This window comes from Mugil cephalus, chromosome 5 (assembly GCF_022458985.1).
Source record: "Mugil cephalus isolate CIBA_MC_2020 chromosome 5, CIBA_Mcephalus_1.1, whole genome shotgun sequence".
Lineage (NCBI taxonomy): Eukaryota > Metazoa > Chordata > Actinopteri > Mugiliformes > Mugilidae > Mugil > Mugil cephalus.
Window position 1 is genome coordinate 20,437,416 of NC_061774.1, and position 17,031 is coordinate 20,454,446.

General features: G+C 42.0%; 1 protein-coding gene across 1 annotated transcript in view; it reads right to left on the bottom strand.

Moving 5' to 3' along the window:
* Positions 1-2,977: 2,977 nt before the first annotated feature.
* Positions 2,978-17,031, bottom strand: part of pigg (phosphatidylinositol glycan anchor biosynthesis class G) — a 74,206-nt gene continuing 60,152 nt past the window's right edge. Inside the window, exons 12-13 of the mRNA XM_047585572.1 lie at positions 15,153-15,316; positions 2,978-8,647 (exon numbers count right to left, since the gene is read on the bottom strand). Of these exons, the coding sequence (XP_047441528.1) occupies positions 8,431-8,647; positions 15,153-15,316 (381 nt within the window). The 3' untranslated portion in view covers positions 2,978-8,430. The remainder of the gene's footprint in view (positions 8,648-15,152; positions 15,317-17,031) is intronic.

Genomic DNA, 17,031 nt, shown 5'->3' on the forward strand with positions numbered 1-17,031 from the left:
CCCCCGGGCCAGACTCGCAACCCGTGGGAGGGATTACATATTCTTTTCAACCTGTGAACACTTTAAATAGCCCGGAGTAAGCTGGAGGACATAGTCCAGAAAAGGTCATAAGCGGTGGGAAATAGATGGTTGGTCTGAACCAAAGAGATTAAAGTCACACGAGTGAGAGAAACCGAACAAATGAAGTGAACAGTGTTTTAATTAAATCACAAAATGATCTGCGACTGAGACCCAAGGCAAAATTAGTCGAGCTGGAAAATGAATTGAAATGTAACTCTGCAGTTGTTGTTGTTGTTTTTTTTTTTTTAAAGATCTACATCAAGCACTGAATGTTGAACAAACTAAAAGCGAAATGGTAAAAAAAAAAAAAAAACTTCCCAGACAAATATGTGTCTAAGCTGTTTGGTTCTGAACAAACATTTTCCATTAAAAACTAAACAAACACATTTTCTTTGGTGCATCATCACTTTGGTGGTTTTAAGTGAAACTCCTACTCAGAAGCAGCGTGGAATGTGCGGTCCCTTTAATGGTGGCATTGAAGTCCGGCTCCTGAAGGCACGAAATAATTATTTAGTGGGTGGATGGCAGATAGAAGGACGATTACTAAATTATCATCCTCCTACTACTATTCTGCATGTCAAGCTACACTAGGTGCACTTTCGCAGATGGTTTCTTGTCCAGTTTTTACTTAGTCAGTAGGAAACTTTGACACGAGAAACTCCAGTGAAAAGTGCATCATATGTCATCCATCCTCCAGAGCAGGCTGGGCCTGAAGACAGATGGCCTCCACCCAGGCTGCACGAAGCAGAAAGACAATTTAATGGCCAGCTAATCACTAATATCGCAGGAGGAATGAATGTGCCCAGGTTCTTATTAAAATGTCTGCTTAAAAGATGTGAGTGTTCAGCTATACTCAGGTGCTAAGTGTTCTTCAAGCTGTGTTGTGTCTTGAAGACATTAAAAACTGGATGGCCTTAATTTTTTTTATTTTTTTTTTTATTTTAATGGAAATAAAACAGAAGTGATGGTGTTTGGTTCCAGTGCCTCTTGTGAAACCCTACCTTGGTATTTTATGTAAAACTATCAGTCTCAAACTTGGGTTTTAAGATGGACAGTGATTTTAACCCCTTATATGGGACAGCAGTAGTTTTTTTTTAACAAATCAGAGCTCTATAGACAAGTTGTGTTTGAGTAAATGTTCCATGCAATATGTCGTTAGAAAGCCCATTTTCTTTTGATTTCATTGATATGAGCCATCACAGGATTCAACAGACATAGCCGACAAAACCAACACATTTTGTTCAAAACAATAAAAACGAGGAACGAGCATAAACTCACTCGAAAAGTTTCACATCGATCCAGCAATCGATATTATTCAGGTCAAAATGGCCCTTTTGTACCAATAAGTGTCCAAACTGTTATTTTTTTGTTTGCTTGTTTTGTTTTTTTTTAGCCCAAAAACTACTTTTAGTTCCATAAAAATCCACAAAGAGCTGCTCCAACGTCTTTGGACGAAGAAAGAGGTACGTTGCAGTCTGCGTATTTTTATCAAAAAATAGGTTACACGTAAATTTTGCCGGTGTTTAATGTTAAAATGGCCGCTAAGCTCTGGCCTCTACTTTGTCCTGTCGACAGCCTTAAAAAGCCAACGAGAGTCAGCGCTGGAAAGAAGCCCCTCCCCTCTTTTTTAATTCACAGACTGAACCAATTGCAGCCAACTTTGTGTAGCCAATGAGCTGCTCTAAAGAACAATATGCTAATTACCTGGAACATCTTGGATTCCTTGCAGACCAGACAGGATGTCCATGTGCAACTTTCAAAAGAGAAACAATGCAACATTTTTACTTCACTACCTCTTTACTTCACTAACTCCAAGATATGGCCTCTTTACTCAAAATGTGTCCATATGGCACAGTTTGAAACGCCTGGTTACACACTTAGACAAAAGGGTAAAAGAAACTCAGTTCTGGTTATTTTTAGATGCAATTTGAAGTGGAAGTATGTTAGACTTTATGCTGTGATGATCTTGAGTTATGCAGATGAGATCTGTCCTCAATTTCCTCTGAAGGCATCAGATAGCAAAAAAAAAAAAAAAAAAAAAATTGGGTGAACCCAACAGCTTCTTATTTCTAAATGTGTGCCAACTCTGATCCAGACTTCTGCGATGGAAACTTCAGAGTCTTAGCTTTTAAAAGAGACCAGGACCATGCAGGAGCTCCACACTGTTCACGAACAGCATTCAATTTCCTTTGGGTATGTCCCTAAAAAGGCTGCAATACTGGATCAGCAAACTGGTGCGGTGGCTAAGTCTAAGTCTCTTTTTTTTCACCTTAGGCGGCTGGTGGAAGTGAAGCCCTTTCTTGCACATCAGCTCTTTGAAACAGTAATCCATGCCTTGGCCACATCTCGGGCTGGATTACTGTTAACGCACTTTATTTTGTGGTCAGCCAGGCCTCACTCACTCGTCCCCAGTTGGTTCAGGATGCAGCAGCCTCCACTGGCAGCCTGCACATATTAGAGTCCATTTTAAGATTCTTTTAATTGCTTTTAAATCGTTAAATGGCCTCGCCCCTCTGAGCTTCATCCTTCCACTCCTGTTTGGTTGTCTCAGGTCAGCTGATCAGCTGCTCCTGGAGGCACCGAGGTCTAAGAGGAAGCTGGGAAGGAGCAGAACTTTTCGTGTTGTGGCTCCCACATTATGGAACCACCTACCACTGCACATCAGACCAAACACCGTCTGTTTTTAAAACTTGACTTAAAATCAATTTTCATTCCTTGGCTTTCAACCCAGCGTGAGACCCTTCTCTTGTTTGGTGCTTTTAGTCTTTTATTCTTTAGTGTGTGTTAATTCTTTGTTTTATGTCGTATATGTTTCTTATTCTGCCCGTGTACAGCCCTGTGTTTCGGCCGTGGCTGGTTTTAAAGTGCTCTGTAAATAGAGTTGAGCTGAGTTCAAGCTGATGAAATCTCAACACGCTGCAGAGCGAGTCATTTAATTTATTGTTAAGAACGTCAACACGTGATTTTGGTTAATTTACCGCCTTTCTTTCATTCACAGTGGTTGCAGAGCTTTGCAAACAAGGACGTCGAAGAAGCATTCAAAATCAGAAAATACAGACATTAAAGTAAGGAAAAAAAAGGCAATGTTAACTTCAAGGATGATTTCAATTTCAACAATTAACTGGACAAAAGGAATCACAGACAGAGAAAACATGTGAAAATGACCGGATGCATGAACAAGATGAATTGCATAGTTACTATAAACTACATACAAACAACCAGTGGGATGTTAACAGATGCAAGGTTTTGTTCTTATAGCTGCTTTACAGTCGGACATTTTTCAAAAAAAACAAAACAAAACAACATAATACATTTTATTTTCTAACACATGTTTTTTTTTTCCTACAACACAGGTTGACATGAACACCCTTGGCGACTAAATCAACACGCCACACAAACACAAAAATTATTTCAGCAAAGAATGAAAATACAAAAAAAGAAAACAGTCCAGCTTCTTCGTGACGTACACCGCGCACTTGAAAGCTTTCAACCATGAGAACAAAACAATTATTCTGATCCATTTCATGGGCTGCTGGATATTTGGACACAGAGGAATGATTTCACACGCAAAGTGTTGCCCCGTCTGATTTGTGAGAAGCTGCTTTGGGGCTTCTTCCTGCACCGGTGCAGACACGTTTCACAGACGAACCGGGAATCCTTTTTTTCAAAAATAAGTTGAGAAACCAGCAAGGCCGTGCGTCGAGACGTATTTTCGTCTGTGTGAGCTGAGCACTTGAGTCATCTTCAGCCAGAAACCAGTTCTTCTTAGATATTCTCACGCTGATGTATTGATGTGAAAATGTGTGATCTTTACAACACAGTAAAACGTTTAACTGTTTCTAAAAACTCACACATTTCTGTTGTTTAAATCTCACAGATTTCTGTTTAAATAAGTCATGTCTGCTAAGGCACCACCTGTCGCCACATTAGTTAACAACGATACAGGTGAACCAGACTGAAATTACATGAATCTACTTGTATTTACAGTATTACAGGAACTGGGTGTCTGTGGAGACATTCCCACTCGGTTAGTGATCCATATCCCAGAAGGTGCATCTTTGTGCCAGAGACAGTTGGCGGAGTGAATGTTCATCAGACTGGGGACGTCACACATGGGACATTATTTGGATCTCTGAGAAAGGAGGTTCAAAAAGACGTCCCTCCGCAATTACCACTTATTGCCACAGGTGCCGCCAAAGAGAACAAAGCATTAACTGTGTGTTAGCTGCTTTGGACGCTATTGAAGAACACGCAGTTTAGGGAGAAAATATGTCAGAGGACGAGGCAGAAAGAGAGTTTTCTCTCAGTTAACCCAGTGGCCCATGCCTTTGAGGCAGGAAGGAGGTTTGAGAAACACATTTTTGCAGAGGATGAAGGAGATTCAGCGGCTCTGGGCCGAGACTGTAGCGAGGAGAAAGTCGGCAACACTTCATGGTGGCTGGTCAGCTGATCAAAAGTTTAAGACTGTAGCTCTAAAAAAAAAAAAAAAACCTGAAAATCCTCTCAAAACAGAAATTTAAGTGTCAAAAAAGGGGCGTCCTGTGATTCAGATACTTCCCTTCATTTGTGTTTCATGTGGTGGCGCGTTCGCACGGGATAAACAAACTGTGTTTTACTCGAGTTTACGTTCTGTTGTTATGGCTCTGCTACTTTCCGTCTCACTCCACTGCGTGTCAGAGAAAGTTTTAATTACTTTTCGTTTTTTCGCGCAGGCCTTGCTGGTTTCGTTTTTTTCTTTCTCTGCATTGAACCCATTCATGCATTTACACAGCGGTGTCTAAAGCTGGACTTGTGGAGCACCAACAGTGAAGATGTGGAAGTTCAGCTGTTACGCTCACCACTACAGAACGAAGAACTGATGCGTTATGCTCAGAATTAACAGATGAGGATCTGTGAAAACACACCCAAAGACCAAATAACCCCCCCGCTAAATAAATGACCCTTATAATGAACTAAAACTGGGCCGACTAAAGGAGTAGTCTCTCAAAATCCCACAGAACGGATCAGTATTGTAGGCTAGCCTCACAGATCTTTCCTTCAAGAGCAAGGACGCTGACGAGATGCAGATGGATGTAACTCTATCAGGGATAATTCATCATCTGCACAGTAGAAACGCACACAGAGAGCGGCCCGTAACAGCAATCATTTTTATCTCTCTCAACAGAAAATCGATCTCCATTTGAGAAAATGTATTGCTACGCATTCCAAATTATTCTAAATCGCCTTCAAGAATAACAATCGCGGGGAGTAACCTGCACAAACAGCCACCATCTGGTTGGGCTAACAGCTCCGTTTGTAAAGACGTTGCTACAGCACAGCGACATGAAGCGTACTGAACACTGATGTAGATGCTGCTTCATCACATATTTACATCGGATGTTATCTGAAGCCTGCGTGAGATCTGCTGCTCAGCTAAAGAGAAGAAAAGGCACTTGACAAAAGTATGTGCCAGTTTAGCTCCGAGCCCGGCTTCCTCAAAGCTAAGTGAGCCCTGCCTCTGATGCAAAACAGCTGACCTGCAGTGATCCATATGCAGCATGTGTCACCCACTGACCCTGTGTGCGCGAAATGCAAATCCTCTTGTTTGTCTGACGTTCCAATGGTGCTCCGGACATTTAAATTCCAGTTTCTGTCAGTGCGGTCGGGAGTGAGGTCCCTGTCAAGGTGAATCACGCCGACAACCGCGGCGACAAGCAAAACAAAGAGTAAAGCTCGTCTCGCATCAGACGACAATCTATTCATAAACGCGGCGAACACCAGCACTGCTTTTTTTTTTTTTTTTTAAATTTCATTTTCTCCTCCTCCCTTTTTCCCGGGTTGGCACCTGCTTCCCCGACGCCTGTGGCGGCTTGGGGGGATGTCAATGATCCTAGCCCTGGGCGAGATGCTGTTTCAAGGCAGACAGCTCATCAAGGTGAGTGACAAGTGTAGGGGTGGGAACTTGTGATTCACTTCTTTGCCTGAAGGTGAAAAGTTGCACGCTGCGGCTTTAACACTCAGTCTTTCAGCTCGCTTTTTCCCTCCCCTGGTTAATTCTCCGAGGATGATGATGAGGGTAGAACTGCCAGGTTATAAACAACCAGAAGCTTTGAAGTAGTCACAGCTGTTCATCACAGACGCTCGTAAGAGAACAAAACTACCGCTGGAAGTCTTCTGCTTCTGTTTTCTAGTTTACGTCACATTCTGCTGAAATAGACGACCCCCATAATGGAGGTGGGAACAGTATTTATAACACATGAATGATCGTGATGAAGCGACGTTACACAGGCGGAGAGCTTAGGCCCCACAAGGAGGCTTTAATGGGACTTGGACTGCGGAGGTTTCCATTTTCAGATTTCACTTTCAAAACAAGAGTTCAAGCAATCACAGAGATGGCGTAATAACGCGCCGTAAGTACTTGGACAGCGACACTCGGTTTGCTCTTTTGGCTCCATACCTTTATTGCTCTGGATCAAAGCCAGCTGACTTGCCGGCTTCACTTTGGTGGCATTGTCTGTGACACCGAGTGAAAAGACTGAGTGAAGTTAAAGGGGGTTGAGAGTCGGCGTCGCGCTGCTAGAGTTGCTTTAGATCCCGACAGGTGCATCCAAGTCACGAGACGAACAAAAGGCAAAACGAAAGTAGAAAATAATCTTTAAGTTGTGCTGTAATGATGTTTCACACAGTTCTGCATCTGAATCAACCCAGACAAGTTTCCCACCAACACCTTGGACTGATCTTGAGCCTAATGGCTAAATCATTAATGAGACATACTAAAATAAATTTAAAAAATAATCAATGTGCAAAACAGACCAGTGGGTCTGGTGCCCTTAACGACGCAGGCCTCTAATTGTTAGTGTACGCAGCTAAAAATGTTTCCTCTGAAATGCTGCTAAATTATCTCTATTAGAGCTTAGAAATGTCCCTTTTTCTGTTTGCTAACTTAAGTTGTGGAAATATCTTAATTTAGGCAATGCATAGCTTATTTGACTTTAGCTTATGGTGCAGCCCTCATTTAATACTGCAAACAGAAACGAAGGTTAGAAAGTAGGAGGCCTAAACTTTATGAATGTTAATTTCCTCTGAAAGGATCTAAAAACTGAAGCAGCGTCTCCCCCACTCTTTGAGGAAGTTTGCATGCTAACATACACAAACCGGAGTTCATCTAGCGCTGCTTTGTGTCAACATTTCCAAAATGTCACCAGTAATTGGTTAAATTCTCATGAGATTTGGAATAAAGTATATAAAAAAAAAGAAAAAAAGATCACATAATATTTTACCTAATGGTCTGTGCAGCACGCTGGAAAACGTTCTTTGTAGTGTCTTGAAAACTCCCACTCTGCACCCCGCGCGTTACACCCACACAGGTGCCTGATTAGACCCTCTCCTCAAGACTGTGTGGGCACATACATGACTGACACCTCGCTCTACCTTCTACTGTAGGCAAATCATACACTTGTGATCAATCGCTACACTTTTTTTCTTTCTTTTTTTTTCAGGAGAGATTTTAACTTCGGAAAAGAGGAAAGAAAAAAGAAAAAAAAAAAAATGACACGTGTTTCTAATCACATTTAAATTGGCCTCAACAATACCAGGACCTTGAGACTGAAGCAGCTAAATGCTAACGAAACGGAGTCGTAAATACATTTATGATTCGCATTCGCGCTCTTCTGTCCAAGACAAAAAACACTTAGTGAGTCTAGTGGCCTCGCATACTTCCCAGGATTGCTCGGCCCAAATTCAAGCTAATGACGTTCAGCTAAAGTAAATGGAAAACAGTAAAGGTGTGAGTCTAGACATACGCTGTGTGCATACGAGAGCGTCCGGCAGCCCCTTCGCTTGGTATTCACAACCTCGTAACGGGCCATTTTTGAAGAGCAGGAAATGGTATAAATGTTAATTTAATATATTGTAATTTACAGCATATTTTAGCAAAACATTCATATTCCCCCATTGAAGAAAAAAAAAAAAATAACAAGCCTTTACATTAAGATACGCAGTAGTTATCTTGCTAGCTGTTAGCATCATCGGCTTCTGAACTTTTTTCCCATGTATCAAAGTCGTTCAGTTAAATGTGGAGCGGAGACTCTGCGGCCCACCGTACACTAGTCCCTGAGGTAATATACAGTCTAAAAAGTTATTCAAAAATCATCATCATCTCACTTTTATTCATGTTTTTCATCTGAAAGAGGAAATTATTTAAATAGACCGCTTAAATATAACATAACAAGTGCATTCCTTGAGTGTCCGCGCCGAACCCACTTCTATTCACGTACCGTGGACGGGTTAATTACAAAGGATGAGAATATTGTCGCGTGTATCAGTCCGAAAGTCTTTCCCACAGTATGAGTGGACTGTGTCCGGCCCTTCAAGGGGATGTTTACAGTCTTCCTATGACTTACTTGAGCTCTGCTCCATGGCGTTGAAGACGAGGCAGACCCCGGCGGTCAGCAGGAGGTGCATGGACTCGTAGAGCAGTTTGGGCGAAAAGACGCTCCATATGAAGAGATGATATCGGAGAACGGTTACCAGCACGATGTACGCAGCGGTAGGCACGGACCTCAGCAGGGCCAGGCAGTAGCAGCCATGGCCGACTGCAACCGGGCTCCTGCAGAGAGGAAAAAGATTCATCAGGGGCGAGGAAGCACCGCAGAGCACTGCGCTGTTATTAATAGGCAAACTTCCTGTAGAGAATATTGAGAGAGAGAGAGAGAAAAAAAAAAAAAGTAGGCGCAAACCAAGGTCATTGGTTTGAAGAAGTTGACTCGGTAAAGATGAAGATTGTTTGACGATTTGATGAGGACACATTTTCACATTATTTACCTTCCACGTGCACCCAGGAGAAGACTCTGATCTCATTATCTCCTCACAATAACGAAGATTGCCGGCAGATTCTGATAAAGAATTTAATGAGTTTAAAAGCTTGCGCGATGGGAGGACAGATGCAGCCAGGAGATTAGGACATAATGACATAAAACCAAGTGCACGCCGGCACACGCAAAGACTCTTTTTCTTCACCGCGGGGAGGTCGACGAATATGTCTTGACACCTGATGAAAATCTTTAGGATTTAACACATAATATTTCACTCATTTTAAAATACATCACTATAAAGAATAAATGAGACAAACCTAAACTTACAAAGGACGTCTTTGTCCTAGCCAAATAATCACTTATGCTTTAATTCTAAGGATTTACAGAAGGCTGTAAATCGTCGTATCTGTGTGATCAGGCCCAGTTTAAACATTGGCGAGTACCACCCTATAACATAAAACATGTCTCTGAAAGTGCTAACGATCCACACAGTTGAAAATGATATTCGTCCAATCGATAAATGCCGTGTAAAACTCTTGGCGAGCCGACTATGCTATAAAAACATCAGGTCAGAGTCGAATCAGTAATTAGCCTCGTAAGAGACAGTTTAGATGATAATAGTTAACATTCGTCTTTAAGAGGTCACGGGCGACAGACGCAAACAGTTGCTTGTGCTGCCTGAATGGATCAATTTTTTAAAGCCGTGACTGAAAGTCGCCTCAGATTTAGAGAGATGAGGCTGGAGAGTGTGAGATGAGAGTGGGGACGGGAACTTTTAAGGTACCGGTGCCAAAACCGGTGATTAAAGAATGGAAAACATACAAACTTTGTCCAAAGCAGGTGCATTTCTATTTTTAAACCACATGTGCGAGTTGAAGAGAATATTAATTTAAATACAACTAAGAAATAAATGAACCAATATAAAATAAAATTCATAATAAATTGTAATAATTAAATAAAAACAGTGGTGCGGCTATGAAAGACGGTACATTTCTCGATTTTTAAAAAATCCTATCCTATATTCCTGAGTAAAAATACTGTATTTTTGCATCCTTCTACATTTATATAAAATTATTGATATATTTTTCTTTCTTCTTGTGTGTCGGTGAGTGACGTCGTGTCTGCGTCACATTTTCAGCGCGGGGACGACTCACCTGTAACACCACGCAGGGACACAAACGTAAACAACAATGGAGGGAGGAGAGAGATGCGCGTTTTCTAGCTGGGAGAAATACGGCCACTATTTTGAGCTTGTGTCGGCTAGAGAACGCGATATTAAGGTTCGCTGTACACGCTGTTCTGGCGATAAAGTCCTATCGAGCTTCAAACACACTGCATCAAATTTAAAGAAACATTTGGAGCCGCAGCACGGCAGGGTGAAGCTAACGGAGCAACTCACACCAGGTGGTGTGAAGCAGAGAGCTGCACCTCCAAATAACAAAGCTGGACTTTGGTGCAACCACAAACCAGTAAGTGGGGAAGATGCAAGTCGAGCAGTCTTATATTATAACAACATATTTCTTTTTATTTGGGGGGAGGAGATCAAATTCGAGGTGCTACCTGTCTTGCACAATATCTCCTTCGAGCACTTTTTGCAGGTTGCAGAGTTTGCATCTTTTGAGGTGAAGTGCAGCCAAACTTTTGAACGTGTTTATGCATTTTGTAGGTTCACTTCCCTCCGTGCAGGTGAAAAACTGACATGAAGTCACGTGTAGCGTCAGCACATCAATAGAGCTAAGGGGGCGGGCAATTAATAAATCAGTGGCACCAAAATGAAGCACCAAAATCTGCGTTGCCTTTTCGGTCTGGTTACTAACCGACGGCTCCAGTGCCATTATAGCACCGGGTATCGGCACCGATCCATAGGTGAGAGTAACTGAGGTGAAACGACAGCCAGGGCTACATGAAATAAACAAACAGGTGATAAATAACTGCATCCCACAACTCTCTCTGCATCAACCGTGTTGCTCCACGGCTAACGCCGCCTTTCACGGCTCCTTTGAAATTGCTCAAGTTTATTTGCGCGCCGCCTCAAAGTGCAACTGAAAACTTTCATGTGCGACCTCTCAGGTGGGTAAGCAGGATTAACAGGCTGCGAAAATCCTGCCTGCAAATTACTCTCTCAAAGGGGGAAGGCGCGTGACATCTGGGATGTCATCTCTAATTTGCACTTTTATAAAAGAATAAGGTGATGAAGAAGCTTAACTTAGCTTCAGCTTGATGTCATGCATCCGAAGTGAAACTCGCAGCGTAACAAAATGAGCAACGTGAGGAAAGCGTCTCGTGAATAATACGAGAAAAAAGTTTTGTTTGTTCTGCAGCGAAAGAAGTGCAATAAGGAAGGATAAATGAAGCTATCCCTCACCAAAACAAAATCAGAAAAACCCTTTTCACAAAGCAGCACACTGCAGTCTGCCACATCTCCACCTTCTCGAGTGGTTCACAGCTCTCAACAAAGATCATTTCAAAGAGCCAGTGCAGTGGTTTGGAAGTAAACGGTGTGAACAGGACGACAGAATTATCCCTCGTTCTCCTCGTCTTTTACGCCAGAATAACATTTTCAAATCTCTACAGCACAGTGATTATGGGGATTAAGACAATGAACAGTTTAAATAAGAATATAGTTTCAAGGGAAACCCGCTAAGCCGCTATTGATCAAAGTCCATTTCCAGTCCGTGCCTTGTGGTCGAGCTGCTGAGGCTGCAGAGTGAATTCCAAATGAGCTGAGGCTGTTTCATTCGTCACAAAACCTCGGAGGACGTGCTACAGGTGGGGCTGCCGCGGAAAGCACCACGTTAATGCATGAGTAACGACAACAAGGGAAGCTCATACGTCCTGCTCCATAATGCACTGTGTAATGTTTTATAATGGGCACAGAGGGGAATTGCAGGTGAACGTTAAAGCCCTGCAGGAGCCTCCGCAGACACAGCGTTAACGACCGCACGGACAACATCCTGGCCATGTGGCTGCTCACGGGCTAAAAACCCACAGCTAATACGGTCAGCTCGAGTAATCGGCAGATCGATTACCATCAGTCTAAATGTGTTCTGCTCGCCCGCTTTGATTGTTGCAGTTACCGTCCACGAGCGACAAGGATCAATGCGAGCGCCGTGTCTGCGTTTAGCTTTCTCCAAAGTAACGATTCAAGCAGAAATGTTCAAATTATATGCATTAATGCACAACACATCTCCAGCGTTGTCACGGGCTAATGAGAAGTGATTTTTGTTAGCTCCTATATGTGAGACCTTTGTTCCTAGTGCAGAATGTTGCTATTGTATATCATAGTTTTTATTATAGTTCTTATTATAGATTTCTATAACCCCTATCTACAAGTCCTCTGGAGGGTCGTGGGGGGCTAGAGCTTATCCCAGCCGCCATCGAGTGAGGGGCGGGGTTCACCCTGGACTGGTCTATCACAGGGCTGACACAGAGAGACATGTGTTTGGATAGTGGGAGGCAGAGCTTTATGTTAGAGAGTCTGTTCAACTCAAATCATGGGCGCGATGTTAGACACATCAGAGGGAAGATTCTACAGTGTAACCCAATGGGGCGGATGTCCTACGTTGAAATAAATGCCTTATTTTAATAATTAACGGGCCTATAAATGTTATTGCCAATGTCTGACAATATGTAAAAGGTCCTCACTTAAATATCATAATAATAATAATACTTATTTTAAATATCTTAAATGAGCCTGTAAAATGCTTTGCAGCCCAATCACCTCATCAGTCACAGAGCTGTGTTTACCTTCTCCTCAAATATCACGTGTTCATCCATCACTGTTAAAAGTTATTATATAACTAAAACTATAAAAAATATAAAAATAAACTATAAAAATTATAGATACTCAGAAACAGTGAAAATTAAACTAGTCTTACTGTTATTTACTATTATCATTATAGCATGAGCATGCTAGCCATAATAACTTGGTAGTAACCGTGGCAATTAAATTTGTTTATCTACATGGACATAAATTACATGCACACATGGGTTTCACAGTATATATGACGGTAGCTGCTATTTTTTAAGCCTTTAGTCTAGATAACTAGCTAGCATAAGGCTAGCATAAAGCTAACTTCATTCATTTGTAAAGCGGTGTTGAGATCAAGGTTCATATTAATGATGGTATGACTTTATTTCCAATCTTAACAAACGTCAAAAAGAGAAATTGACATTTGCCTCACGTAATAGGGAGAATTCAGTTGCTGTCGCCTTTTAACCTTCTGCTCTCATAATTTTCTCCGGTTGAATATTGGTTAGCGGTATTTAACATAGCGCCCATGAAGCACGTGACCAGCTCAGAACCAATCAGCACAGCGGGGAAGCTCAGACGGCCCATTCCCTAATTGGCCAGTCTCTTTCTAATAAACAGATCTGGTGCTTGGAGAGAACCCACGCAGACACAGAAAAGACGCACAGAAAGATCCAGTCGGCCCAGAACCTTCTCGCTGTGAGGCATCAGTGTTAACCACCACAACACCGCCCCCCAATCAAATACTAAATATAGCTACTAGCGTTTATTCTGTATTAAAAGTCAACATGTGAAAGATTTAAAGCCATTTTAATTTTGATGTTAAATAAAAGGTGGAGTCCACATCAAATAGCACGACGAGCTAAGAGGGAGCCTGGCTCATCCTTCTCATCCATATGCTCCACCACTCACAGCGTGAAAATATTTCAGATGGCTGGAACTTTTTAATCAGACCCTGTCTGGACTACTGAAATGTTAAACACAGCATATTCAAATGTCTGATCAAAGATTATTAAGAATATAAATCATGTATATTCACCCTCCGCACTCCGCTTTCTATGGGTCATTTGTGCTTAGAAAATTAAAAAAAAAAAAATATCCATAAATTAAATTTTTTTTTTTTGGTTTGGCTCTGTCAGCAGGGCAGCTGTTGCCCAGCCACAGAGCTCATCAGGCGCCACTGTGCAGAGACCTCATGCTGAGGGGAAGCTGTAGTTATTGGCTGCTTTCACACATACAGTACACAGCCACCCGGCTACAGGCCTCTCTCTCTCCGTTTAAGCCGTTTACATGCATCTTTGATGCCCCTGCAAGAAAGTCAGACTCGTTACAATGAACGCTCCTGCTCTGCACCACCCACAGACAGGGTTCAGACCGAAGCGTTTAAAAATAAACCTTAAAAGTGACCGCGGTATGTGGCTGATAAACTCCATTCGGTGCGCCTCTACTCAGTCACTGTGCCACATACGTCAAGTTCAAAAGCTCCTCCAGCGAATGGATCCATGTCAATTATATGAAATGTAATTACGAAATGGTTTTAAATTACTAGAGGTTGACAACGTAAACCAATAACTCAATAACTTTAGGCTAATAATCCAAACTTCGAGCTATTTAAACCAGCATCACTCTTAGATAAGTGCTCACTAAATAGTTTTTTTTCTCTTACAACATACTTACAGCAGTTTACTTGTGAGGCCACCAGTTTGTTAATTAATTGTGTTTTTTTATTCTCCCCCTTTGCACAGTTTTTTTTTTTTTTTAAATCATACTTTTTTACTTTTCAGTCACATTTTATTAAGGATTTAGGTGATTATTCATGAAATTCAGATTCCACCAACCCCACACTACAGCAACACAATACAACACAACACAAACACTCACTGGGTATCACAAGGTTAACTTTTGGACCAATAGAATCAGTCTGGTTTGTATTTGCGTGTTATTTGTGTGTTTTAAAACTTAATCAAACCTGTATTAAGCCAACTCCAGCAGGTTTCTGCATTCACCGAGTAGCACTGAGTAGATCATGGGGCCACGCCCCCTTTTCACCAGTTTGCTTGTTTCTTTTCAGGGGCTTATAAGCAGTTTAGGCCCTGTAAGACCCTGTAACTACGCTGTGATTGGTCCGCTTGTTAGCAGCGTGCTTCTCCATCTCTGCAATTTTTCGAACTGTTTCGGATCAATACAGATGGAACACATCGAGGACTAAGGACGTTCGGAGACACAAACCATTGTATGACTCCTCTTCGGTGACATTTCGGGCGAAAGTTTCAGTCGGCGTTATTGAAAGTGAAGCGGGAAACAAAAATGAACTAAATTAGCGCCGACTAGTGTTTGGGTGGCGAGACAGGCTGACGAGTGCACAAGTATAAATGTCTCTGTAGGCTACGTAGGCTTCTAGTCCCGCAGTACCCTAAATAAACCTTTAATCCACTACTTGTCCAAACCCACTCATGTCACAAATCAGATATGGTTCTCTCACCGGGACACAATATTTTAGGTTCCAAACCAAACTGGATTTAATGATGACTTTTTAAACAGACACGTACCTGTCTCTCTCCGAGCTGAGGTGGCAGACGAGGTGACAGACCCACAGCAGCGGACCGGCGTAAGTGCTGAGGGCTGTTAAGAAAATGGCAGGTGCTTCCACGTAGCTTTCCAGTCCAACGAAGCCAACTGAGATGTCGACGGTGGCTATGTTGTTGGAGTTGCCCTGCAGGCGCACAAGAGAGTTGTCTTTTAGCATTTCCAAGGGCACAGACTGTGTGCGAGGCTTTGTAAGCACTTCAGAGTTTCAAAGAACGGGGCCTTTGCTTTATCATCATTACTCTGAGCTTCTGGCAACTTCCCAGCGGCCCAGTTGTTTGTGTTTTTCCAGTCTCTGACCGGAGCAGCACACACAGCACTCTGTCTGTCTGGAGCTGGACTCAGAAACCGCCAGAGATACTGTCTACGCGTTTGTGCCAAAATAAATATATGTGATTTAGTTTTAAAAAAAAAAAAAAGTGCATATTTCTGTCTTATTTGACTTTGGAACTAATTAAGTGTCTGGAACATGATGAATACTCGTTCAGTAAACTGAAACTTAATATATACTGGGTATATATCAAAAAGATTTATTGTTAAACTACAAAGTGTGTTTGGGTTTGTGAATGTAGGAATAATTCAGACAAGAATAAATAAGCCCTTGCATCTCTTAGACAAAAAGGGTCTTCAATGTTCTTCAGGTCAAGGGTCCTCAAACTGATGGAGAGACTAAGTAGGAACCCCCTACTTACTATATGTGTCCTATATTAAACTTAGTGCTGTTTATACATATACATTATTATTGTCATAATAATTGCATTCAATATTAAGCTATCCAAATAATTCATAGGTTCATATTTTCATATTTCACATGCAACAGCAAGGTGGTCGTGCAACTGCCATAAACATACATACCTTTACCTTTAAACATAGCTAAACGTGTTGGGGACAGTGAATCACCAAAACATTTTGGCCTCAGTAGTTGGTTGATGGGGGCAAGTTGCACTGTTGCACTTCTCTTCTGCCCTTCTGTTATTTCACCTGGGGACTGAACAGGATCTCGGCCAATTTGCGGGGGAACGTGACAAGAGTCGGCGTGCAATATGCAGCCATGTGATTGGCTCAGCAGCGATAGGGGCGGGGCCTACTGTGTACAGGAGGTTTAGACTGACAGGTGTAGCGTGGCGCTCTGTGTGAAACGGTGCGCTGTTGAGACAGCTCCTGTATCGCGTGAATCCTCGAACTTCGATTTATCCCTCTTACTAAAATGTGCAATTTGGGGAAAATTTGAAAATATATGAAAAACGTCTATAGTGGCAACATTTGTTACATTATATAGGTTTAATGTGTGCAGGGTCCTGCGAGTTTTTAGTCACAACAAACAACCTGAGCTACTAACCTGCACCTCTGAGAAGCTCTGTCTTGTCCATGCACATCTCTTCCTATAAGGTCTATATTTAATTTCAGCTACTGAAAAATGAAATATAAAATCCCATGTGTTTGATAAGCTCCTGTGTGTATACACCACATTTTTATTTATTTATTTTTTTTGCTTCACAAGGAAAAATAAAATCTCAGAGAATCAAGGGAGATCAAACATGGCTTTCTTGTAAAAATGTGACTGCAATGATGATCCACGCGCAGCGGCACATCAAGCATCGGTTTCTCTCCCTTCTGTGCGCACGTCTCTGATCACAGAGGAGGAAAACAGCTGGCTCCCCTTATAAACAAACGGCAAATATGAGTGAGCAGGTTGCAGGCTGCGCATGGATATTTTCTGCTTGCTTGCTTTCTGAAATCCTGCTGCGATCTTTCAAACGTCATTTTGCACCATCAACAAATAAATCACTTGTGAAAAAAGAAATGTTTACGAGAAAATCAAGAAAAACTGATTCTGACGAT